This window comes from Hylaeus volcanicus, chromosome 6 (assembly GCF_026283585.1).
Source record: "Hylaeus volcanicus isolate JK05 chromosome 6, UHH_iyHylVolc1.0_haploid, whole genome shotgun sequence".
Classification (NCBI taxonomy): domain Eukaryota; kingdom Metazoa; phylum Arthropoda; class Insecta; order Hymenoptera; family Colletidae; genus Hylaeus; species Hylaeus volcanicus.
The window spans coordinates 19435696-19459503 of record NC_071981.1 but is presented as its reverse complement, the minus strand read 5'-3'; the positions used below and the strand labels follow the sequence as shown (position 1 = coordinate 19459503).

At 37.7% G+C, this 23808-nt stretch overlaps 5 protein-coding genes and 1 long non-coding RNA gene across 10 annotated transcripts; 4 read left to right on the top strand and 2 right to left on the bottom strand.

Moving 5' to 3' along the window:
- Positions 1-27: 27 nt before the first annotated feature.
- LOC128878108 (stabilizer of axonemal microtubules 1-like) lies at positions 28-4150 on the top strand. Of its 3 annotated transcripts, none has more exons than XM_054126011.1 (12): positions 28-611; positions 739-790; positions 856-915; positions 980-1024; positions 1094-1243; positions 1354-1543; positions 1603-1757; positions 1820-2104; positions 2357-2546; positions 2616-2853; positions 2936-3016; positions 4100-4150. In XM_054126011.1, the coding sequence occupies exons 1-11, from the start codon at positions 589-591 to the stop codon at positions 2976-2978; spliced, it is 1431 nt and encodes a 476-aa protein (XP_053981986.1). In that variant the 5' UTR covers positions 28-588; the 3' UTR covers positions 2979-3016; positions 4100-4150. The 3 variants fall into 3 exon arrangements, with proteins under 3 accessions (XP_053981986.1, XP_053981985.1, XP_053981987.1); XM_054126010.1 differs by lacking the exon at positions 4100-4150 and adding an exon at positions 3094-3195; XM_054126012.1 differs by lacking the exon at positions 4100-4150 and having other exon boundaries at positions 31-624; positions 739-915; positions 2936-3073.
- On the bottom strand, positions 3277-9198 carry LOC128878112 (endocuticle structural glycoprotein SgAbd-2). 2 transcript variants are annotated; one of them, XM_054126016.1, is made up of 4 exons: positions 8242-9198; positions 5271-5452; positions 4238-4499; positions 3277-3412 (listed from the first exon to the last, which is right to left on the bottom strand). In XM_054126016.1, the coding sequence occupies exons 1-4, from the start codon at positions 8296-8298 to the stop codon at positions 3311-3313; spliced, it is 603 nt and encodes a 200-aa protein (XP_053981991.1). In that variant the 5' UTR covers positions 8299-9198; the 3' UTR covers positions 3277-3310. The 2 variants fall into 2 exon arrangements, with proteins under 2 accessions (XP_053981991.1, XP_053981992.1); XM_054126017.1 differs by lacking the exon at positions 8242-9198 and adding an exon at positions 6626-7000.
- LOC128878115 (uncharacterized) lies at positions 5318-7360 on the top strand. Its single transcript, XR_008457344.1, has 2 exons — positions 5318-5643; positions 7039-7360. It is a non-coding gene; the product is annotated as an uncharacterized LOC128878115 (long non-coding RNA).
- Positions 9199-9336: 138 nt separating the features above from the next.
- LOC128878111 (uncharacterized) lies at positions 9337-18632 on the bottom strand. 2 transcript variants are annotated; one of them, XM_054126014.1, is made up of 5 exons: positions 15492-16330; positions 14756-14919; positions 10825-11078; positions 10640-10759; positions 9337-10445 (listed from the first exon to the last, which is right to left on the bottom strand). In XM_054126014.1, the coding sequence occupies exons 2-5, from the start codon at positions 14792-14794 to the stop codon at positions 9890-9892; spliced, it is 969 nt and encodes a 322-aa protein (XP_053981989.1). In that variant the 5' UTR covers positions 14795-14919; positions 15492-16330; the 3' UTR covers positions 9337-9889. The 2 variants fall into 2 exon arrangements, with proteins under 2 accessions (XP_053981989.1, XP_053981990.1); XM_054126015.1 differs by lacking the exons at positions 14756-14919; positions 15492-16330 and adding an exon at positions 18468-18632.
- A 769-nt stretch (positions 18633-19401) lies between these two features.
- Positions 19402-20430, top strand: LOC128878114 (MICOS complex subunit MIC19-like). Its single transcript, XM_054126018.1, has one exon. It carries the CDS (start codon positions 19721-19723, stop codon positions 20309-20311), a length of 591 nt encoding a protein of 196 aa, XP_053981993.1. The 5' UTR covers positions 19402-19720; the 3' UTR covers positions 20312-20430.
- Positions 20431-20742: 312 nt separating this feature from the next.
- On the top strand, positions 20743-23760 carry LOC128878107 (cytochrome P450 302a1, mitochondrial). Its single transcript, XM_054126008.1, has 8 exons — positions 20743-21687; positions 21898-22138; positions 22221-22396; positions 22507-22711; positions 22778-22925; positions 23006-23254; positions 23325-23549; positions 23627-23760. Exons 1-8 carry the CDS (start codon positions 21498-21500, stop codon positions 23756-23758), a joined length of 1566 nt encoding a protein of 521 aa, XP_053981983.1. The 5' UTR covers positions 20743-21497; the 3' UTR covers positions 23759-23760.
- Positions 23761-23808: the final 48 nt, after the last annotated feature.

Sequence of the window (23808 nt, the reverse complement as noted above, 5' to 3'; positions counted from 1 at the left end):
ATAACTATTACACGTATGTACTTTCATGTACGAATATAGTTTCTCATTGTCTGACAAGGGCATGTAAGTTTCTCGTTAATTTTACGAGAATGATTACGCATAACGAACAATCCGGTTATTCTGCTGGAATTTAACAGAGGCTGGCGTCCTGGCCCAATTCTAGTTACGATAGTGTCACTGCTAATTATGGCATACTACGCGCGCCAAATGAATCCAATAGTAGCTACCTGCAACCGTAAACAGCAATGTTTAAGACTTGATTTTTTCGCAGAATGCAGCGATATTAATTGCAACATTTTCTAGCTGATAATAGTATGAAACATTAACCACATAATTTGTATAAATAAATACATCCATCGAAATAGGCAAAAAATTAAATTCTAGTATTCTCGAATTGAAATTACTATTCCATAGCCTTCTGTGGTACCATATAAATCTTGATGAAGTTGCTTCGTGACAAATATGATGTTTTTGTTAATTTACTTTTGATAGCATTTACAGATTTTTATGGCTAATAATGTTAGTTTAAATTTCACTCTGTAATTTTGTGAAATTATATCGTTTCGCTTGCAAAGAACTGGTACCATCATGCAGATTTGTACTTTTGATCCGTGAGCTCCCGCAGTAATATAAATTACAATTTTCATTATTTCTAACCTCTAATTTCTATTTTTTTTTTTTTTTTTTTTTAAATTCTTTTACACCAATAAATCTATGCTTTGTTATTATATATTGTAGACCTGCGCGTACACAACCACAGTCCGTTATCGAAGCGAAAAACAAACTTCGAGTAAGTTGAGTAATATTTAAATATTTATAGCTTCATTGCAAGTAGAATAATTCCGTGTTTTTCAGTTAGATCACGATGAAAGTTGCAATTGTTGTTGTTGTTGCACACCTCAAAGTCCATGCCTTGTGAGTATCTCCCATTGTCTACGAGTACGTTGCACAATATCGTTACTATAACTGGTTTTTTCAGAAATATGTGCAACCAAAGGTACCAAAGTCTTTTGCTCCCATTCGTGTAAGTAAGGACATCATGTACAACATGTATATAAAGAGTACTTGAATTTCTCAATAAATGTCATTTCAGTACTACTGGAAATCGAATATACCGATGGATAAGAACACAACATACCAACTCTCGTATTGGGAATGCCCTACCTCAACCGTGGAACCTATTCGACTACAAAATTGGTTGACTACTGGCGAGGGTGAAATATCTGACAAAACAACGTATAAGGTGGTGACAGTAATTTATTTCCTAGGAATATAAGGTTGAAGATGATTCATTTTTCAATTTCTGAGGCTTGATTACCTTTTCAAGGAACGGATAACGTCCGTTTGTTTCAGGACAGTTACTTTGGTAATTGGTGCATCACACCCGAGCAACCTATCACGCCGTGTTCGAAACAATGGCTCGGCAGAGGTCCTATACAAGACGTTACTACTCAAAAGCATGACTATACGTGGAAATCCATGGAACCAGTTCAAGCTTTCAAAGCGCAGCAAAACTTGTACTGTCCAGCAGCGCGATTAGCTGGTGAGAAGAGATAAAAGAAGAGGAGATAATTCTCGACTAATATATCGTCAATTTTGTAGACGATACCACATATAGATTGAGTTACTATCCATCTGCTTGTCACTTGCCTGCTACATCTTATGCCCCTATAAGGAAATATGCTAGACCAGACATTCCAATGGACGACTGCACGACTTACAGACTTAGTTACTGGCCGAATGATGGAGCTACGAAGGTAATTTCGATGAATCGTTAAAGTACCGAGCGATTATTTAGGTAGTTCATCATGTTTTCTAGGCTGAACAGCCGTGGTACACAAAGAGAGAATACATACCGCCCGTGGAGCCACTGGACGGCTGCACAACTTACAAATTGAGCTATTGGCCACATTGCGAGGAGATACGTCAACCCATTAGAAATCAGGAAAATGATAATTTATTAAACGCTGGCTGCTGTTCTGATAATAACACCACTTATCGACTCAGTTACTTCGGCTCCGAAGGCGGCAAGCGAGATCCCATTCGACAACCTAACAACATCCTCTTTTCGCCTTGTCCTGCAGCTTATGATACCGTTAATCGAGTAAGAAACAAAAAATATAACCAGAGAGTAAATTCGCGTTGTCAAACTTTACTGTTTGAAATTTTAATAAATTGTTAAATAACTATTGGCATTGTATATAATCATATAATATTTGTAATCAAAATAAAGAGCAAATTCAAAATGATTATATACAATGTCAATATTTATTTAAAAATTTATTAAAATTTTAAACGATAACGTGACAATGTGAAACCCGCAATTCTATTTGCATCAACCTAATATTTATCTCAGATGAGTTTCTTGGGAAATTGGTGCGTGAAACCAGAAACAGCGATTACACCATGTAGCAAGCAAATGTTGGGAGGAGGACCTATGCAGGAGGTGACTACTCAAAAACACGATTACACGTGGAAGAATATACCAGTAGAACAGGAGATTCGTCCCGAAAACAACCTTATCACTGCGAATGCCTGCATGGATTGTATGTTACGATAGGATTGTTACGATAAAATGGAGAATCGTGTAGTTTGTTTATTTTTATTAATTACAGGTTGCACGACTCACAGGCTGTCTTATATACCCAATTGCAAATCGTTGACACCCGTTCAATCGTACGCTCCAATACGCAGATACAGTTCACCAAGCGTTCCAATGTTAGCGGATACTACCATGCAACTGAGCTATCAGCCGGTAGATGTTGCAAGTCCAGTGGAAAAACCATGGAGCGACAGGCCCTCTTACTATCCTCCCGTGACTCCAATGGAGGATAATACGACGTACAACAACAGGTTTTGTTCAATTTTATTGTTTTTACCGATAACATCGTTACATGTCGAGGGAACGTAAACGCTAATAACTTTTCTTTTTCAGTTACATTCCACCTGGTACATTGGTCCCACAATGCACATGTTAATGAATCATCTTCCACGACGTTGCAACTCGACGAAACAGGTTTGTCTTCCTGATTTTCTATCTTCCTTCAACTCTCGCGACTTATTTCGAAGGTCCTAATCAACTGTTATTTCAAGACCACTTGAAATTAAATTCTTCTCATAAACGAAGAGGAATCGTTGTCGTTAGAAGGGGAATTAACATGCCACATAATTTACAACTGTATATAATGAAAATTAAATATATATAAATTTATTCCATTATACTACTCTTAATTTAACGACTTCATTATTAATTCTCAAAAGATAGTACACATCGAACGTCTGTCAACAAGATTCTCATTTCTCGTACACCTCATTTCCGGAACTTTCTCTCGTAATTGTTGTTTTGTCGATCGACTTGCTGATTGAAAGGCTGCTGGGGTGTTTTTTGCGCTGCTTCGCGTGCGTCTGCCTCCTGGAACACGATCACGAGTTCATTCGAACATGATTAGTGTAATTTACCAAAGAAAATCCGCATTATTGTACAAAGTTATTCCTCCAAGAGTACGTTATCTCTGCGATTACTTTTACTCCTAGATATCATCGAGACAGTATTAGACACCTTTCTAAATCTCGCATATCTAATTTTACCACCACGAGCAACAAAGTAAGGAAGCAATTTAATTTAGTTTTCATTTTACACCATTACGAACATGTCATATCGTCCACAAACGGTCAACATAGAATTAATCGAAAGTTAATGGTTTCGACTAGAAATCACACGCTTAAAAAAAGAAAGATCGCAAGAGAAAACAGTGTGTATTTGCAAGAAAATAAAGGAAAAGAAAGCGAGGACCGAATAGTTGACACGTTTGCTATCCCGTACATATGCACGACACGGGTTTCTACTTTATGTACATACGAGAACATAAAATAAGAACTGTGTATCATACTCGCTGAGAATATTTAGTTGACTTATTTAACTCGTTAAACACCAAGCTGGTTTCATGTAAACGTTGACACGGACACGAGATTTCTGCGAGATCTTTTAGTATCGTATCTTTCTTCAAACACTTCGCCGACAAATTGAATTAAGATTGGTTGGTAGGTTTACATAGTTACTTAAGGTCAATCGTCTCGACGGTACTACGAACGTTTGTAGCAAACGGTGTTCCAAGCAAGTGGTAGCGAACGCGCCAAAGAGGAAGAGGACGGGAAAAGGGCACGTACGTAGAAGGAAACGCAGCAGGAGAAAGGAAGAATCGCGGAATGAAGAGAAAGAAAAAGTCGTGGGACGTACCTCCTGCTGACGAATGCCGGCATAGATGAGGTCGAGGCCTTTCTGAATCTCCTCACTGACTGGCGGTGGCGTGGGAATGTGATCACCGGTCGCGTGAAAGCCAGTCTCGTCAGCTGTGTAATGAATGCTGATCAGCTGGCCATCGGGACTCATGTATGAGTAGCTTCCTTGTTGGACCAAAGCTTCTCCTTGTTCCTCGCCTTCGCCTACCTTCTTGATGTAACCACTCTCCTCGGCGATAATGTTATTTCCCGTTTCGTAACTACGAATAATTTATTCATATCAGATTTATGGCGATATTTATTCAGATGAAACCACGGTAGGGCATCCCAATTAACACCTTCACGGTGGATTTTTTCCCTTTACTTTAACCTTTTCGCGGATTGCTGATTGGCAGCCCAGCTAGACGCTAGAGCTCGTAGGATCGGTGGACTTTGTAAGGGCGTTCTATTTCACCTAGATTGAAATTTTCTAATGAACGTATTTAACTTTTTGCACTCGGATGTCTCTTCCGAGGGGACATCGTACGTCCAGGTAAACTTTATTAGCGATTACACAGAATAAACTTATGCTAGAAAAGAATTTCTTTATTCTACCGTATAAAATGTTTTCTTTTGCAGGCCTCCGCCAATTTACTGGCAGATCTCATTTTGGGAAACGCTGCTCTATTACATAAATGTGTCCTGACTGGGGACCCAATAAAATCAATTCATGCGAAGATCGCGAAAGAAACCTCGAGGGATTTTCTTTCGTACTTCGGAAATGAATGTATTACGTTCTAATTGCACAAACTATTTATTACTAATTACAAAATAATTCTCGTAGCATCCACTTCAATCGTGTCACTTGTAACGAGATTAATTAACCGTGAAGAAATTAACTGTTCCAGATTGCTTTCAATCTTCTTCGCGAAATACGTGGTAAAATTAAAGAATACCGACGTAAAAATTAAATGCAATGCAAATGAGAGTGCGTCCAGCTATTATTATAATATTGTATAGTGAACTAATAATAATTAGTCAAGAAATTATACCTCGTCTTGTACGTTCCATCGTGTTCCTGTTGTTTGTTCCAGTGTAAAATCGGAATCGGTGTTGTAATCAGGGGTTTCCTTTCGTCGCTCGGAGGATTTGGCTTATCATTATCGTGGTAACTGTTACGACCATGGTAATTCGAGTCTTGTGCCGCTGCTAATCCCAAGACTATAGCCAGGATCTACCACAATAAAACGTCTGCTTAGGAGAAACATTTAATTCAAAGGTGGTCGGGTGATGCAAGCTGCCGGAGAATTGAATGGATAAATTCCTGTGGGGAGAGACCGAATTTTAATGCGATGCGATAGAAGATTTATCTACCGCTTCTTCACCGTAGCATCCTTCGATACGGAGTCAGTGAGATGAGTGAAAGTAAGAAGCAAATGCCAGCGCGGGTCATTTACTCCTGACCTACGACGAGTTTGCGAACTCGTTGATTTACTTTGCCTTGTTTTACTTCGTGCCACCTATGTTGTAATATTATAATTGTTTACGAGCCATCCCTGTTTTGCAATCTGAATTCGATTTCCGCTCCGATTATCGACAAAAAGCTTTCGTTTTCAAGGATGTACAATGGTGTAACTGCAGAGATTTATAGCAAAAAATTATTTCAGGTGCAGTCCTTTTGTTTTGACTTATACCATCGAGAAATATTATTACATTTTTATCATCTTTCATATTATCATATCATTCCTATGTATTTTTTCATCGTATGTAACTACCACAGATTTAAGAATATATTGTGCATAAATATGTGAGCACGCAATGTTACTTCAACTGTGCATAAAATATTGGATACATCTAATATGTAAATGTGTTAGTGCCTTTAGCATTCTAAAAGCTTTAGGATTCAGTGCAAAATCATGTTACCCACTATCGACGTGTATACTCTCAAACACTTTTATACTATTTATTTCAATCGTAAGCAACTCTATTGCTTACAATTTACAATTCCAATTATCTTGATTATTTTTCACTGCTTTCGGTTTACTCGCCATTTCGTTTAATTATCGTTCACTGCATAGGTAAGAAATTAAATAAAACAGAAAGTAGTATAAGAGAAATTCTACTTTAAATCTCTCTAACCACAATTATTTAAAAATATTCACTTACGAAGACAAAATAATTTTACAGTAATTAAGTCTCGTTTCATTTTCGCAACGAATCTCTATAAAATTCAATATAAAAACGTTAACTCGATGTTGCACGCGCGAAATAATGTACCGAACAAATCTTTTACGAGAACTGAGATGGCGAAAAGCATTGTATAACGAATAACATAAAAATATGAATGGGACGACTACAACAAATAAGAGTAGATATATATATATGAAAGAACACAACAATTACTTACGATACACTTCATCTTGATAATGGAAGCAGTCGTACAAAAGAAGGAGATAGCAATTGAATCCAATCGTGTCTGACCCCATGAAAGTGGAGAATTCTCCTTTTATACTGACTCTCACTTTATCCCCACCCAACGATTGATGGACCTCCAAAGATATTCCGCGAAGTTTGTTACAAATATCTACATCTATACACTGTATTACACATTGAATTTCTATGACATAAACGATCGCTTCTTTTCATCCCTTTTTGTAGGGATGTAACAATACTACTAAACCGATTGAAAAATGTTTCGCAATTGCATCCAAATTGTACCCTTTTTGTCATGATGATATCATGTGAAACAGATATTAACTTTTTTATAATATTATCAATATTTCCAATGATATTTTATTGATAAATTTCTATTATTTCCAGGTAACTGAAAGATATTCAAGATGGTGGCATCTACAATCGACGTTCATAACAGCGAACCGATGCGTAGGAGAACCTTTTGTGACCATAACCGAGATTCCTTCGGTCCCTCGTAACCATTTCGTCAAGAACCCTTATGTAACATTTCGAATCGGTTATTTCTGGAAGAGTTTCAGCCCGTGGTTTGCATCGATTTCTGAACGCTCTCACCGTAAATTGTAATATGATAACACTTTCCATATTTGGATGCGCATTATCATTACTGTAAGTCGATGGTCTGTAGAGCACACACAAACGAATGTAATGAAACGGTGAGAAAAACTTGCACGATGCCTAATGACATTACATAAGATGCATGCACATATTTGTACATATGTACGTGGTGCTTATGTCTTCATATCATTTTTACGATATGGTGCGTAACACCGATGGCACAGTTTCGTTTTCTTTTAATTACCTCCAAGTCAATGAAGAATATTTTTAACATGTTTTGCAATGAAAAACAAGTTCATCCTGTGTTGCTTGTTAAACTCCGAAAGAGGTACATTCGCATTGAATTTATCTTGCATACCAGAATGAAAAAAACAATGTTTAGTATATAATTTGCGATAATTCGATAGAATATTTGAATTTGAAATATTTGAATTTTTGAATGCGTAGCGGGATGACGGGAAATTTATTCGACAACACTACAGTTGTCTTCATTTGTATTATACATTGTATGGAATCTAACTGACTGAAATCTAACTCGTGGGACTTGTTTCGTTTATGCAACAACTGTATTGAAGTGATGTGCACTATAGATTGCACAGTATTACGAAGGCAACTATTTCTCAGGTATACTGTGATGCTCCGTGTGCGCATGAGCGTTAAGATTTCTCGACAGTTGGTAAATGTCTCGACTGTTCTGACCGTGGCGCTTCGGAGGACAGGCGAAACTTCTAGTCAGAGGAAGATTTATTTATCAACGATCGATGTCTAGATCCGGATTTTCAAAACTTTTTTAATCGCGAAATAATATCCATCCAGCGAAGGTATTTTATTCGGACGAAGAAAATATGTAATCGATGCTCGAGTTCCCTCTATTTTTTAAAACGAAATAAAAATACAGTATCAATGGATTTAAACGTTCGCGGTTACCAAAGTTGAACGATTCAAGAATTCCTTGACAAAGTCAACTAACGGTGCAATGTCGAATATCGGTACCTTTAGCTCATTATCAATGAAGAATCCAATTAGGAACCAAGGGATAGCTGAACTCATCAGGCCACGAAGGGATTACCTTTGCTCGACGTCCAAACCGCTTTAGTTTCCTAATTAGGTAACATAGCTTATCTTCCAGTCTGCCCACCTGAGTAAGGTCAGTACTCTCACGCGACCCGGATCTAAAAAAGAGAAGATACCTGAAAGCATGCTCTGGATACAGTTCTACATAACGGTCCACGTGGGAGTAGATTTGTTCCATTTCTGACCCTTGGTGGAAACACTGGTTTCTGTTCATACACCGACTATTAACACCATTGCTGCAACTTCTGCTTACATTTGAGCCGATTATTACACAAGTCGATTAACTCCATAAAGCAAAAAGTTGAGAAATGCGATGAAATATAAAAAGTTATGGCTATACCAAATGCTTTGATACTTAAAATTTAAGATTTTCCAAAAAGTGGAGTTAATTGATTTGTGCAGTGAGCGACTCAATGAAACATAGTCCAAGAAATTGATTGCCATTTCGAAATTAAAAATTGTATTGTTAACTTGCGAATGAAAGGCTATCCGCGAAACAAAGCGCCACTTCGGTATTAGGTAATAAGGTATAGAGGAATGCGTGTATGCGTCATTGTACGTACTTAAGCGGCGACTTTGAGCATGCACAAGTGTGGGCGTGTGTATTGCATATGCACAGATGCGAGGGCCGAGTGACGTGTCACGAGAGTAAAATATTAGAGCAGAATTTTAAATAGCAAAGTCAAGTGCGCGGCGAGGGATTATTTCAAGCACTCGAAGAAAGGATAATTTTCGCAACTTTTTTTTTTTTGTATTTCCGCAGCTTATACGATCATACTCTTGATTACATTTTGAAATCACAGATTTGCGATAAACACACCTAAAGGTCTGAACGCCATAGCGAGTACAGCTGACCTAATTTACGTGTTTCATCCTTGACTTCTTCGGATGACGGTCTGCTCTTAAAGTAATTATGCAAAAATCGTTCAGAACGTCTGTGGAAGGTCTAGCGTGATAGAGTAATCATAGAACTGTTGTTATAGAGAAATTTCCAGCAGATGTATGATACAACGATTGAACATAAGTATATTTATTCGTAATATTCGTGTCTTTGAAGCGAATAATTTCTTCCTCACAGAGTCTTTTGTACTATTAAACACAACGGAAATATTCCAGGTGGTACCCTATAGCACTTTAAAATGGGATTACTTACATTACGACTATTACAGAAATAGACCATGGACGTATTGTGTATAAAATGTGTGTAGAATTACAACACTTAATTTATGAAATACTTTTCCTTGTAAAGTATACATACCTACGCGTGCAATATATTTAACAGTGTAAAAATACGTTTCGTTAATATAATAAACATAGTGATAAAAAGCTTCGTCCAATTACACTAAAATGGATCCTCGTTCATGCTTCCCATTCGGTGGACTCGTTAACCGTCCGTCGTTGTTCCTTAATTTATTTCGATAGGATTACAGTGCGCGTTACTCGCGCAAAGCTCGCGTATTTATTTAGATTTGCGAAATTTTAAATATTACCGAACCTTATAAATAATAAAATAGTCAAACATGGCACCTACTGCTAACAACTATGAGTAAAACAAATTTTAACAAGCTTATGACTTTGAATATCTTCTTGATCTCTGTCTGTATAAACCAGTCGACGAGGGGTCGTAAGGGGTCGCCCCGAAACCAACGTATTTATTATTCTTCTGATGAACGAAACCGTTGTTTTGATCCGTCTTGTAATAAATTACTCTTCTGATGCCAAATGGATCGATGTAACCGAAGGAGCCAACGTTGTCTCCTGTCGCATCCTGTTCCTCCTCGTGGTACTGCCTCTTCAGGTAATACTGGAATCCGTTGGCGACAGTGTGGGTTCCATCGTATGGAGGGTAATCCGCTGAGCCACTTTGAGAAACTGGCGTCGATAGTCGAAGATTCTTGTTCGAGTGATCGTAAGGAGCGCCAGCCCCGTCTCGAGGTCGTTGTAGAGCGTTGTAATAATTTCGTTGGCCAGGAGAAAATCTTCTTTGATTTGGGCTGTAGTAATCATTGTTCGAACTAGATATAGGGGTGACGTCCACTCTGGGACTGGCAGTGGTACTGACGTAATAGTTAGAGTTTATGTCGTTCCCAAGCAGAGGAGCCACGTTGTTTCCTTTCCATTGTCTGCAACGGAAACATTGAATTATTAATACGAGTTCTTGTACGTCATCAAAATCTAGGTGATATTAACCCTTTGCTCTCGAGGCCTGTTTTTCTGGTATCTACCGGCAAATGCTAAGCTTAGATTGACTTCTCAGATGTATCTAATTTTAGAAGTATGTATGGAGTATTAGCGTCGTTTTAGTTTGACGCGATACCTGAAAGGATTTGGTGGTCGTGGTGGATCCACGATGAGTCCATTCTGAGCAGGTACCCTCTTCGCCTCCGCCATGGCATCATAGATAGGCCTGTCTTTACCCACGTACACCATTTTTGATCTAATTCCAACATATGATAGTGGTTGTAGACTCGTTAGTCAATAGCAGTTGATCGGTTTCTTTACCTTACTATTCGAAATCCGTTGCTATCGGCTACGTAGTCCTTAAGACGCAGGTATCCGAGAGGATCTAGCCAGCCCTCCGTTCCGATAACTGTGCCATCCACTAGCCTCTTCTCCTTTCTGTATTGTCCGTTTAGCGTCTGGAAACGGAAGTGCCTTTCGGGACCCTCATCCGTCTGAATGTGATACTGTGTATTTGGATCGAAGCTCCAGCCACTTTTGTCAGCGTTTCCCTCGTTTCGGCATAAAACTGAAACCTGAAACGAGAGTCCATCGTGAATCATCGGGTAGCAAACATTTGAAAATCATGATAATTTCAAGTTTATCGTCAAGGCAACATTCAACCACTGTATCCCCGCCAGTCATCGTCAAGTTTCTATATATGCACTAACGAGCTTAAACTGATTCCTTAAACTAGTTCAAGTTGAAATTCCTGTCTACGAGGAATAGGAATAACAGATGATGATGCAGGCGAAGATTATTCAACGCGCATGCATAAGAAATGTCTCGATCGACGAGTATGTGGCTCAATCAGATCGGCAGAAGATAGTTTGCGTCGCAGAACCTTGCCAAGGCAATCCACAACTGTGCTGTTCTTAACTCACATTACTCTTTTGGAGTAATCGGCTTGACCTCAACCGATCCGAAGAATCTCCAACGGCGTTGGAGGATGAAATAACGCGCGACTACCACTACTGGCCATGGACGTTCGAATATGCGTCTTGCGAGAAATTCGAAACTTTCGAGACTGCCGGGATTCGAATCGATCTGGACATTATTCGATAGCAGAGGTGTCGAAACTTTCGATAGGTCGCGTAGTCTTGACCGATCTTGGAAGTTTTGGTCCGTCTTAAACCCTCGATCGAATTCGAAAGTTTTGATTGGTATTTAAGATCTTGCTAAGTCTTAAAATCCTGATGGAGCTTCAAACTCTCGATAAATCTAGCACGTTTCGCATTGATAAATAAATGGGGACATTTACAAAATGTATTAGTCGTGTATAGATTCACAAGAAGATCGATAAAGACTGTAAAGACCGATCGAGACTTCAATACCTATATTCAAGACTCTCGATACCGACCATGACTTTCAAGACTTGGTATTGAATAGTATTCGATCGACGTCTGACGTCACAGACTCGAAGCGATTCGATCCGGTCTTGAGCCTACGACTGACCACCACCCAAAGTCATCGTTAGAGCGGATGACCCTGTCAAGGGACGAAGAAAGAGAAAACTGGTTGATACGCGATTTACGTTCAGGAGGAACAAGGGAAGACGCTAGGAACTTTTGTCCATGAAAAGAGGGGAATGCAAGCCACGGCAATCTCAGCTGGCAGAAATCGCAATCTTTTAGCAGAGAATGGTATCAGCGTTAAAAGGATAACAATGGGTAGACATCGTCTTTTGAAAGGAACTCCAACAGAAATAATGCAACAACCTCGACCATAAACATGTCCGAATACTTCTATGATGAGAAATGCAAGAAATGCCACCTAAGCTCTGGGATTATTCAATATATCACAGCAGGACATAGGTCAATTAGAGTGCGCAGGTAGAATCTGGTAGCCGATGTAATCCATCAGAAACTAGCTCTCAAACGTAAACTAATCACCACTTCACGGCTATATTGCGAACAGATCCCACAGCTTGTCTTAGGAAATCAAAGGGTCCAGCTCCTGCTTCGGATGTGACATCCTAATTGAAAATGCAGTCGTGGCTAAATAGATCTGACGTAAAGGTCGTTGACACGAAAGCTATTGAAAACAATACTATTGAATCTATAGTATAGACTGAAAGGGAATTCCTCTGTCTTTGATTACTTCGTAAAGTATTAAGTCAACGTATACTTATCGTATTTAAGGTATATGTACTATATCTCCGAGGCATATAAGGTGGGGAATCCAGTCTTAGAAACGAATCGCGAGCCGTACTGGGTCAGACGTATTAGTCAGCCATCGCGAGGCTTGCGTCTGATCAAAAATTGCTCGCCGTCCACATTCTACTTACTCGAGTTACCTCGTTTCGTTTACCCTTAACACATTGTTGTCACGAGCTAATCCGTGCTTGCAGGGAAAAATCGATGGAAATATAGCAACTACTGAAAATGGAAACTTCCAAAATGTCCTTTATCGTTAACAACGGAATTCCAAGACCTTTTTTTTTACCATTTTTAGGGTGTTGAAATTATCGAGTTTCGAACCGGTTGCGGGAATCTATCCCCTAAAAAAGTAGTAATACTTGAAACATTCCGTATAATGTCAAAGTTCTTATATCGATTCGAGTGAAACTGTCTCAGACGTAAACAAAATCGACGATAACGTAATCATCTAAGAATAGTCTCGATAATAAAAGTGACACGTATAGTGCCTTTGAAAAATAGCAAATTATTCAGGTATTCCGTTTCAGATGAACCATCACGTGTTACAGTCACATGCAATTACGAGATGAATCAACGCATCCATTTATAACTGCAATATCCCCATGTACTCGTTAGCAATAATTTCGATCGTCGATACGCTTAGTATGCATTGATAGTATTCATTTCCTATATGGAAGAACGACCTTCGTTACTTTCGATTTACATGCACCGTGCGTAGTGTTAATTATTCGTGTGATTCGCTCGACAAAGTACCGTCGTTGTGTTCCATCGTGAATTTTACCATGTCACTAAATACAGGAGACGTATGACACACGCGGATCGGAATGCAGAATCCAGAAACGACTATTTTAAACTCGATCCAAGCCTTTCTCATCCTATTTTATTGTTCCAAAGTTATATACAATTATCTCCGTAACGGTAAAGTATAGCGTGGCTCGTTCCCCACGCCCATTCTTAAACGGTTAAAAGCGGCACAAGTTCATACAAAAGTAAGAGTCCTGTACGACTTTGTTTCCGTGTCATAATGCATTCTGTGTTACCGTAACTCTTTCGACATAGCTGACATAACCGATATCCTATTCTTTATACACTATTTCACAAAATTCTATGAGTCATTTTTATTCATTCTTTCGACAAAAGCGTCGATTGTCAGAGGTTTGTAACGCTTCCTGTTCGAAATACTAATTAGAAGTTATTGTAATCGATAAATGGCCGGCATGCATTCGATGGAGCAATACGTTCCTGTACACGTTTTCCAAATAAGAGAGCACCAACTCGTAGTTTCAGTCATCGAGCGCTTATCAACGACACAAAACAGTTTCTAAAGCGATCAAGTCACGCAGTTGACTGCAAGTGACGACAATGCGCGATTAATCATTCGAAAATTAAAATGAAGTCCAAGGATGAGTACCGGCTGACCTCCAAAGTGAGTTTGGCATCGATGCATGCAGTACCGCGAATGTAATCTTCCAGAACGCTTAAATCCTCCTCCGCAATTACCAGACGTAAATGTAATAGATTATTTATGGAACCGCCTTGAACCAAAAATCTAATTCCGTCGCATGCCATTGAGAAAAACTAACGATGCACTTTTCGAACAGCAGATTCATCGTGAACGAAAGTCCTACGGAATGTTCGACCGGAATTAGAAGATGTTTCTCCCCTGTGTAGGTTCGTTTTCACAGTCATTATTAAAGGGAAAGATAGAGAGTACGATAAGACTCGTTAACTGAGATGAATGTAAACGATGAGAAGAAAATACCGTGTTACAATTCTTTCACTTTGTTCTCCACGCTTCGCGAGCACAAACATCAGGCTCTCTTCAAATACGAAATGGGTGCTCCATTGCTTGGACTGCGAACAATCCTTGGACTGTAATTACCGGACACCGATTATTGCTCTGTAATTACGTTACATCCTACTCTCGTTAACAGTTTTTCATTGACATAGACCATACTTGACGAGATTGCAGACATAAATAATAAAATTGTTCACTGAGCTCCAATTTCAACCATTTCTAAACAGCAATTGAACGAATACAAACGTAAACCTACCGTTAAAATATTCAGCCAACATAATGTCCGCAGAAACATAGTCTTCGCGATATATATTCAAGTACAGAAGAATTACACCGCCATGCTGCTTTCTTTCTCTTCTTCTTTATCACAGTCCGGTTTAAGCGTCGCGCGAGAGAGGATAAAGCACATGCAGATACCTTCTGGAAAATCGCAATGCATCCTTCAACTCAAACTGATCGTTACGCGATGCTCGTTATACATAAAGTAGAATGAAAAAAATAAGAGGATTCTCTTGGCCTTATTGGAGAAGCGATAAGCAAGGTTCATAGTTCCATCAAAACATTTTCAAGTTACACTAAATATTCGATGTATATCGAGAAGGATTCGAACGGTGACTCTCGCCAAGGGAGGTTCTTGAAAAATACTAAATTTCTGTTTCATTTCAAATACGTGTATAAGGTTATTCATATATGTATTTTTATAATAAAAAATTCGTTTCGTAACGTCACAACTATTATTTAATTTAGTCAAACTTCTTCGATAGACATAGCGGGTACGAATATTTATGTGATCGACTGTATATTCGCTATTTTAATATGTAAGCTAGCTCGAAACTCGTCGGAATGTACTCCTAGGATGTGTAACTGTGATTTGACGATTTTGACGAACCACTTTATTTCGTTAAATGCGACACAATGCGATCGTTGTTTAAATATTACTTTGATAAAAGTTCATAGAGCAGGAAATGGGGAAGAAAAGTATATGCGAGTACCACGGTGTATCACCAGCACGGCTATCAACGAAGCGAGCACAGAGGACGCGATACGGGAACTGAAACCCGGTGGATGCTTTGTGTTTTCAGAGTATCGTCAACCATTCCATGGATCTCAGCTCTTTCCTTCCCAGCCTTATCCCTACCCCCTTCGAGAAGCACGCACCGTTTTTCCTGACGGACGAAACCGCGCCCATCTGCAATTACAGATGATCACTCTACATTTAAAGTTACCTCACAGAAACTTATAGTTATGCATTCCTTTAACGTGCTGCCTCTAATTACAAATACCTTCACGCATCGTGATGACTGCATGGTAATGTACATTGTAAACCTTTTGCGTATCAACCGCTCAACGTTCGCTTTCGTTAAGCTCGGTGGTTGACAATGCTTAAAAATAGAATGAAAAACTTTTAATAGACGTCGAACCGTACGATGCTCTCGCAAAAATCTCTTTTTCAAAAGGCAACGAAGAAATTAGTTTCTCTTCAAAGTTTGCATTGCGTCAAAAAAAAAAAAAAAAAAAAAGAAATCTGTGATCTTATGAGCACATCGAGCGCTGACGTTTTCATAGGAGAATTTAAGTACTTTCATTCGCAAACACTTCAGCGATGAAAATTGACAAGCATTAAGCAAATCACGCGTAAGAAAGCCCAATTCATCCTCTTATAGCTATCCGCTGGTCGAGTTTCACGATCATATTTTCTCCTTCGTTTGCATCGCTTTCACTTTTACGAGCCGAGAATACTGTACACGTTCAACAAATGCGACTGTGTGAATATGTACGAGGCGCCGTCGTCAACAGTGAAACTTTTATACGCACACTAATGTACCGTTCTCACAGATCCAGTTTCAACTCGACCTTCTTTCGTTGCTGTTGTTTTTCAGCAATGACATTATTACGACCAACTACCATTACCCAATTACTGCCGAAGGAAATTTCAACGATTTATAAGTCTGTGCCTCGGAAGAAAAAGTGAAGTACAATCGGTCTTTCAAAGACTGTTTCATGTAAAAATTTTGGAAATCTGAATTCCATCTACCAATTCGTTGCAATTAAAAATATAAAATTTCCGTTTAGGCCTAACGTAATTACAGGTAATTACGTAATTCGAATGATTTATCTTTCAACGTCCTTCGGCCTTTTCCCATCAAAATGAGATCCAGTCTTTCCTTGATGCTAGCAGAAAAAACATAATGAGATGTGTGCAACCACGCTATTTGATGCATGGCTGCTTTAAAAACTCTGCGAAATGAAAGAACGAAAGTGATTGAAACTTTAATACGAACTCTATTATGAGAAGCGTACTCTTTTCTTTCGTACTTGTAGATTAGCAATTTCCTTGCAGAATGCAGAGTAACGTTAGGGAACACAACGCAATCTCAATGCCATTACTCTCAGTATACAATCAAATTCAATTGATTGAATCGCATCGGTATAAACAATGGGAAGCAAAAAGTCATTATTTGCGGTGGAATAATACATATGATTCCAATTCGCGAGGAGCGCTATGATAACGTCCAAAATAATTTCAAGTAGCGGATAGAAACGCGCGCTAACATTTAAATGTGTTTCACGCGAGACCGTATATGGGAGCACAAAATACCGTTACTACATCGACATTTTCCAGTTACGTCAGGGAAATCCTTATAGAAATGGAGCTATGAAAATACGGGTATGACATCATGCCAATTACTAAAATACCGCTACGACCTTATTCAGCGATTTTATTACTGATAGATATTCCGCATGCGAAATATTTGTTCTTTTACGGCCCATTTTCCTCTATACGATTTAAAGCTTTAACATTGCAAAGCTATCACAACAAACGATCATTGCGAAATTTCAAATTTCTTTCGAAATACTTTACAAAGCGTGTGAATACTAATTCATTAATTGCTTTCTTATTCTACACCTCCGTAGTCGCTATGTATTTATAAAGCGAACAAAAGGCAACGCTGAGAAAAATTCTCATGAATTGTAGGAGACAATTGCCAGGAAACAGATGCAATCAAAAAATTGTAATCTCAGTCAACGAAGATACACGTTGTCTGACATTGCGTGTATCCGCCTGTTGATGATTTATCGTCAAATCGTACATTGCGAGTATCCGCTGCTCGGTGATGTCTATCGCCAACTCGGAAATTTCTTTGTTTCGGCCATTTTATCGCCCTCTTTATTTTGCCGAACGGAACAATTGAGAATAACGGCGAAAGTATAAGCGTGCTTCAAATTAAACAAAATTACGCGATCTGGTCTCAGTAAGAGAAAAGTCTAATTGTCGATATGGACAATTCACTTGGTTGATTGTCCGACGAACGAGAGATCCGGGTTCGAATCACGGTCCAGCAAACCGATCGTCGATCATTTTTCTCTGACCACTTTCAATGGCACGGTTACACGCGAAAGAACTTTCCACGTGTATCGGTACCAAACATGATACATTCAACGCGAAAACATTTCAAGACAAAACATACCTGTAAATAGTCGAGACTAATATAATCTACAAAAATGAAAATTCCGTCAAACGATTGGAATTCATAGAGTAAATTATAATTAGTATATCACATAGATGTAAACTGGATATAAGATGAAATTAAATGGGAAATGCCTCACTGTTGCATGCTCCGTGGAGATGCTGGCTCGTATATGCATGACTGAACTTGAACTTCGAGTGAAACTAACAGTGCATTAAACCCATTTAATACCAAATGCGGTGTACGTTTGCTAATAGACGAGGCAGCGTAGTAAAAGTGATTGTACCATTACGCATTATACTTCACGTTTTAATTACGTATACATGACAGAAACTTCCGTTTAAACGCAATAAGACTTCGATAATGACGGAGTAACTGTCGTCACGATGACACTGTGTGCGTTAAACATCAGTTGAATAAAATAGGCAACGTCTATGATAATTGTTTATTTCGAGGGTTAAACGTGGAATTAGTAGGCTAGAAACAGTGCAAGCTTACCGCAACGAACAATGCCAGTCGTATTCCTCGCATTTTTAATTAATGAAATCGGTGTTGTTGGAACGGATGAAAAGTTAAGTAATCATTGACTCGCTCCTTCGAATTACTTCCAGCAGATTCAGAGACGAATCCTTACGCGTCTAATCGTACCCGATCACTGATCCACCAGCGGCCAAGTCGAAGTCGAATCACGCTTAAAAGCCTACGTGAACAAGGCACGCTGTCCCTACTTGGTAGAGTAGACCGGACCTACGCCTTCGCAATTTTCCTTTACGGATTATGATATGATTGTGCGTATAAGACACACACGCCACACAAATAAATAATACACTGGTGACTTTGCGCAACGGAACCTTGTCTCTGAATTCGTGTATCTCCTAAAATCCCATTTGACAACAAAATTACATCAAATCCTATTACTAAAAGACTTATATAAGATTAAGAAAGCTCCTGACATTCAACGAAACAAATTTCGTCTATAAAATAAAATGAACTGTTATCTATAAAATTTATTCACCTAGTTAATATATATATACACACTCTTTCTATATCTTTTTTTTCTACTTAATTTATTGTATATTATGCATTCTTCTTGAATTTTAAATACACGTCGTTAGTTCTCTTTATTTTCATGATCTTCGATATAAAAAAAAAATCGATAAAGTGTACTTTAAAGAATGGTAAGAATATAAAATTCTTAGTGTTCATTATTACTATTGTTATCACAGAAATTAAACTTTTTAAATATCAGGAATCAATTATTATAGTTTTAATACTGGTGGCGCCATTGGTGGTAAAACGCCCAAGTTTGTAGTAAAATTGTCCCCAATGTTGGTAACATTATCGAATTCACATTACCCACAACTTCCTCGATGCGATATTTAGTTAACTCAAAGTAGGTAGGTGGCGTTAGTGGATAGCAGAGCGACATCCATACCTAATAGTAGCCATTGGTAAGTACAAATAGATTCAATAAGAAACCGGGTATGTATCATAAAGCATAGCCTAACAGTATTTGTAATACAAGGTCTATAAAAATTCATACGTGAAACAAATCAGTGCTGTTTCTTCATTGATACCTACTAATAAGAAAGACATGAAGAACTTTAAACATTGGTATGGTTTTTTGGAAATGTAAACAACAAGAGACATACAAGAATAAATTTACATGGTTCCGTGAAAAAGAATTGCATCGTCGATATAAATAAGGTCGTGCAGATTGTTGGTAATTATCCTGTAAGATAATTGTTGAAATGGGAGGAGGACAAAGTGCTCGTAAGCTTACAATTGAGAATGAAGAAGACATAGATGTCATCAAGGTATCGCAAGCAGTTGTAGAGCGAATAAATGAAAAAGTAAATGAAGGTAATTCTGAACCTGTGAATGAAGTAAAACCTACCGATGTGACACACTCACCTACTAATACAGTTGTGTCTTCGAGACTACCTCATGACAGGAACATACCATCGTCTTCTGAGTATCCTACATACTATTACCCACAATTAACATTAACTGCTCTTCAAATGCAGCAGCAGAAGGAACAAGAACTTAAAAATCAAAACCAATATTGGAAAAATCGTTTAAAAAGTATGGAAAAACGTTACTCAGAAATGACCAACATTCTGGATCATGAATATAAGAAAGCTGCAGCAAAATTACATTCGGTTGATCAAAAGAATATGAATATCGAAGATGAGGTACAACCATGTTTTGAGAGTAATGTGAAAATACTTAAGTGTTACCAAGAACACCCTAATGAAATTTTGATGTGTTCTAAGTTAGTTGAAGAATTTTCTAATTGCGTGGATCAATGCCGTACCCATGTGATTTCGTCGCGTTGTTAATATTTTTCAATATGGAACATTGTATCTATCATTCCATAGTAGTTCAAAACTATTATGAAGCTTCGTGTTACTTAATAACGAAATTTTGAGTCATTAATAATAAATTATATATTTCAAAATGCATCGAGTACTTATTTTGTTATGTATACACACCGATGACATGTTTGAATTTGTATTTTTCACAAAGACAATTATCGACCCTTTCGACAGTGGCGCCATCGGTGAGAAAATGCCCAAGTTTGGTGAAAATAGTTTCCACCGTTTCTATAAGATGGCACTACTAACAAAAAGAGTCGATAATTATGGTTCCATTAAATAACTATTCATAAAAATAATACATTTAATATATTAACTTATATATTATTGTATTATGAAGCAAAGAATCTTAAGAATTGTGCAATTTATGAAAAAAAAGAAATTAACTAATAGATATGGTGGCGCCATCTTCAAAAAATGATGGGAACTATTTTCACACCGATGGCGCCACTAGTACTAAGAACCGCTCGATGAGCGGCTCAATGAGCGGTAACTTTTCTGAACGCACCCGTTAGGTCATCGCTCAAATCGCCAAGAATATTTTAAAAGATATTTTTCAAACAGCAGAGGAGCCAATTTATTATAGATGTAACAAAATAATGTATCACAAAGTTTCTTGTGCAATTTATGGTTCGCGTCATTTTTATTAGTTCAAACATCCGAAAAACATTCAAAAAATTCGAACAACTACCCAATGTATTATTTTAATTTCTTCATCATTTATCGTGTATAGTATTGAAATTATTATCAGGTAGTATTATGATAAGCATAACCGCTGGTTAGTTAAACACTTAAATTGTAACTGTGATTTCCCGCTGTAGGATCTGTCTAATCGTAAGAATTGTATCTGGTAACAGAATTCGTCAACGATATGTTTTATCGCTGGCGCATCAAATTCATGCTAAGATTTGCGGCTCATTGAATTTCAATACCTGACCTGAACAGGAGACGGAGAGAGCAAAGAAAGAAGCAGTGAAATCAGTGGAGAGGGAAACATGCTCGGACTCGCAGGGCTCTGAAGGATCGAATACACAACGCTTGGGATCCATGCCGCGTAGATGTATTTTGTTTCTAGATCGTTGTTGAAAATATTCAATACAATTCTCTAGCTTTTACTAATAATTTATTGCGTGAACAATCGTGAAGTGCAATGTACATCAGAACGAGCAAATACAATCAATGTATACCTAAGAAGAAATTGTGTGATCGATTTTATTGTGATCACCTTCCGACACACAACACCGCAGCACATAAATTTCAACCGAGACCTTTCAAGGATGTACCCGGTCCTAAATCTTTACCCGTTATTGGAACACTTTACAAATATCTACCATTAACTGGTGAGAAAAAAACTATTTGTTGGCGATCACAATAATTCGTCTTTGATGCAAATAGATGTAATGTTATAATCTGTGTGTAATGTCTTAAACGTAATGATCTATCCAAAGAAATTACTTTGTGTTTTTCAAATGAAAACGTTATACTTTCCATCGATGTGTTGAAGGATCGAAAATATAAATGCTTACATTGGAATGTTGATTGGAATATAGGCGAGTATAGTTTTACGAATCTGTACGAAAGTGGGTTAAAAAAATTGAAGTCTTTCGGGCCAATAGTGCGCGAAGAAATAGTACCCACTGTGAATGTCGTATGGATCTATCGGCCAGAAGACATAGCCGAGATTTTTAAAGCGGAAGCTGGTCTGCATCCAGAAAGGAGAAGTCACTTAGCTCTTCTAAAATATCGAAAAGATCGAAAAGATATTTACAGTACTGGAGGCCTATTACCCACGTAATATACACTTTTTTTTTTAATTTTTATTTACGGCACACGATAAACAAAACTGTGAACAAAATACAAAAATGAATTTTAGCAATGGGCCAGAATGGTGGAGATTGCGAAAAGAATTTCAAAAAGTTACTAGCAAACCTCAAGATGTAATGAATTATTTAGAGGAAACAAATCACGTTGTGCAAGAATTTGTCGAATTATGTAGCAGAGAGCAATTTGAGGATCTCCTGCCGATTTTATCGCGCTTGTACCTAGAATGTAATTGTTTACGATTATTAAAAAATATTATAAATTCTTGTCACTACTTCAGTATTAAAATGCTCACATGAACATCTTTATTCGAGTCAAATGTAAATTTTCTATTTCAGTAACTAGTCTAATTGTTTTTGACTCGAGGCTCGATAGTTTTTCGAAAAAAGAACGATGTAAAAATTCTAGAAGTTCAAAATTGATCGAAGCTGCTTACGCGACAAACAATGCGATTTTAAAGTTGGATAATGGGCTACAATTATGGCGGTTTTTTGAAACGCCTTTATATCGAAAGTTGCGTAAAGCGCAAATGTATATGGAAACGTAAGCAAAGCCTTCTTTAAACAGTGTTAATAATAAAGACTATATAATATTAATTATTTATATTAGAGTTGCGCTAGAACTGGTATCCCTGAAAAAAGATAAAGAAGCTCGGAAAAATAAATCATTTCTAAACGCTTATTTAGAAAACCCTGCTCTGGATATTAAAGACATCGTGGGTATGGCTTGTGATATGTTACTTGCTGGTATAGATACTGTAAATATCATACGTAAATATTGCGTAATACCTTTTTGGTAGCACCTAGTACAGAAAAATTTATCTGCAACATCTTTTAGACTACCTACAGTACTGCGTTCACGTTATACCATCTTGCAAAGAATCAAGATATACAAGAGAAACTCAGATCCGAAGCTATGCGATTATTACCTGATCATAATCAACCAGTAACAGCAAATGTTTTACGAAATGCTATGTATACCAAAGCTGTTATAAAAGAAAGTTTGCGATTAAATCCCATTTCTGTTGGAATAGGTCGTATCTTACAAACTGACGCCATTATTGGTGGATACGAAATACCCAAGGGGGTAAGTTTCTATAAAAAAAAAAAATACAAAAATTAAGAATTACCGTATTTACTATACATGCTTTTTCTAGACTGTGGTTGTGACACAAAATCAAATTACTTGTCGGCTACCCGAATATTTTAGCGAGCCAGACACGTTCATACCCGAAAGATGGCTTCGGGATAATACGGAAAAAAACAAAATGGCTTCTGGAAAATCAGTACATCCATATGTGTTATTACCATTTGGCCATGGCCCTCGTTCTTGTATAGCTAGACGTTTCGCAGAGCAAAATATGCAAGTACTTTTATTACAGGTAGGTTAACGGACTTAAATGCATCGTATTATAGCAATTCGTGTACACTATGAATTGTGTTTCTTGTTTTCATACAGATGTGTAGACGACTGCAATTCGCTTGGGAAGGAGGCAAACTTGGGATACTATCTTTATTGATTAATAAACCTAATGCACCATTGAAATTCAAATTCCGTAATATCTTACGAGCAGATTCTATTTCTTCTTAAACCAGTAATGATGTACAAATATGTAAAATACTTTTTATATAAAAATGCGG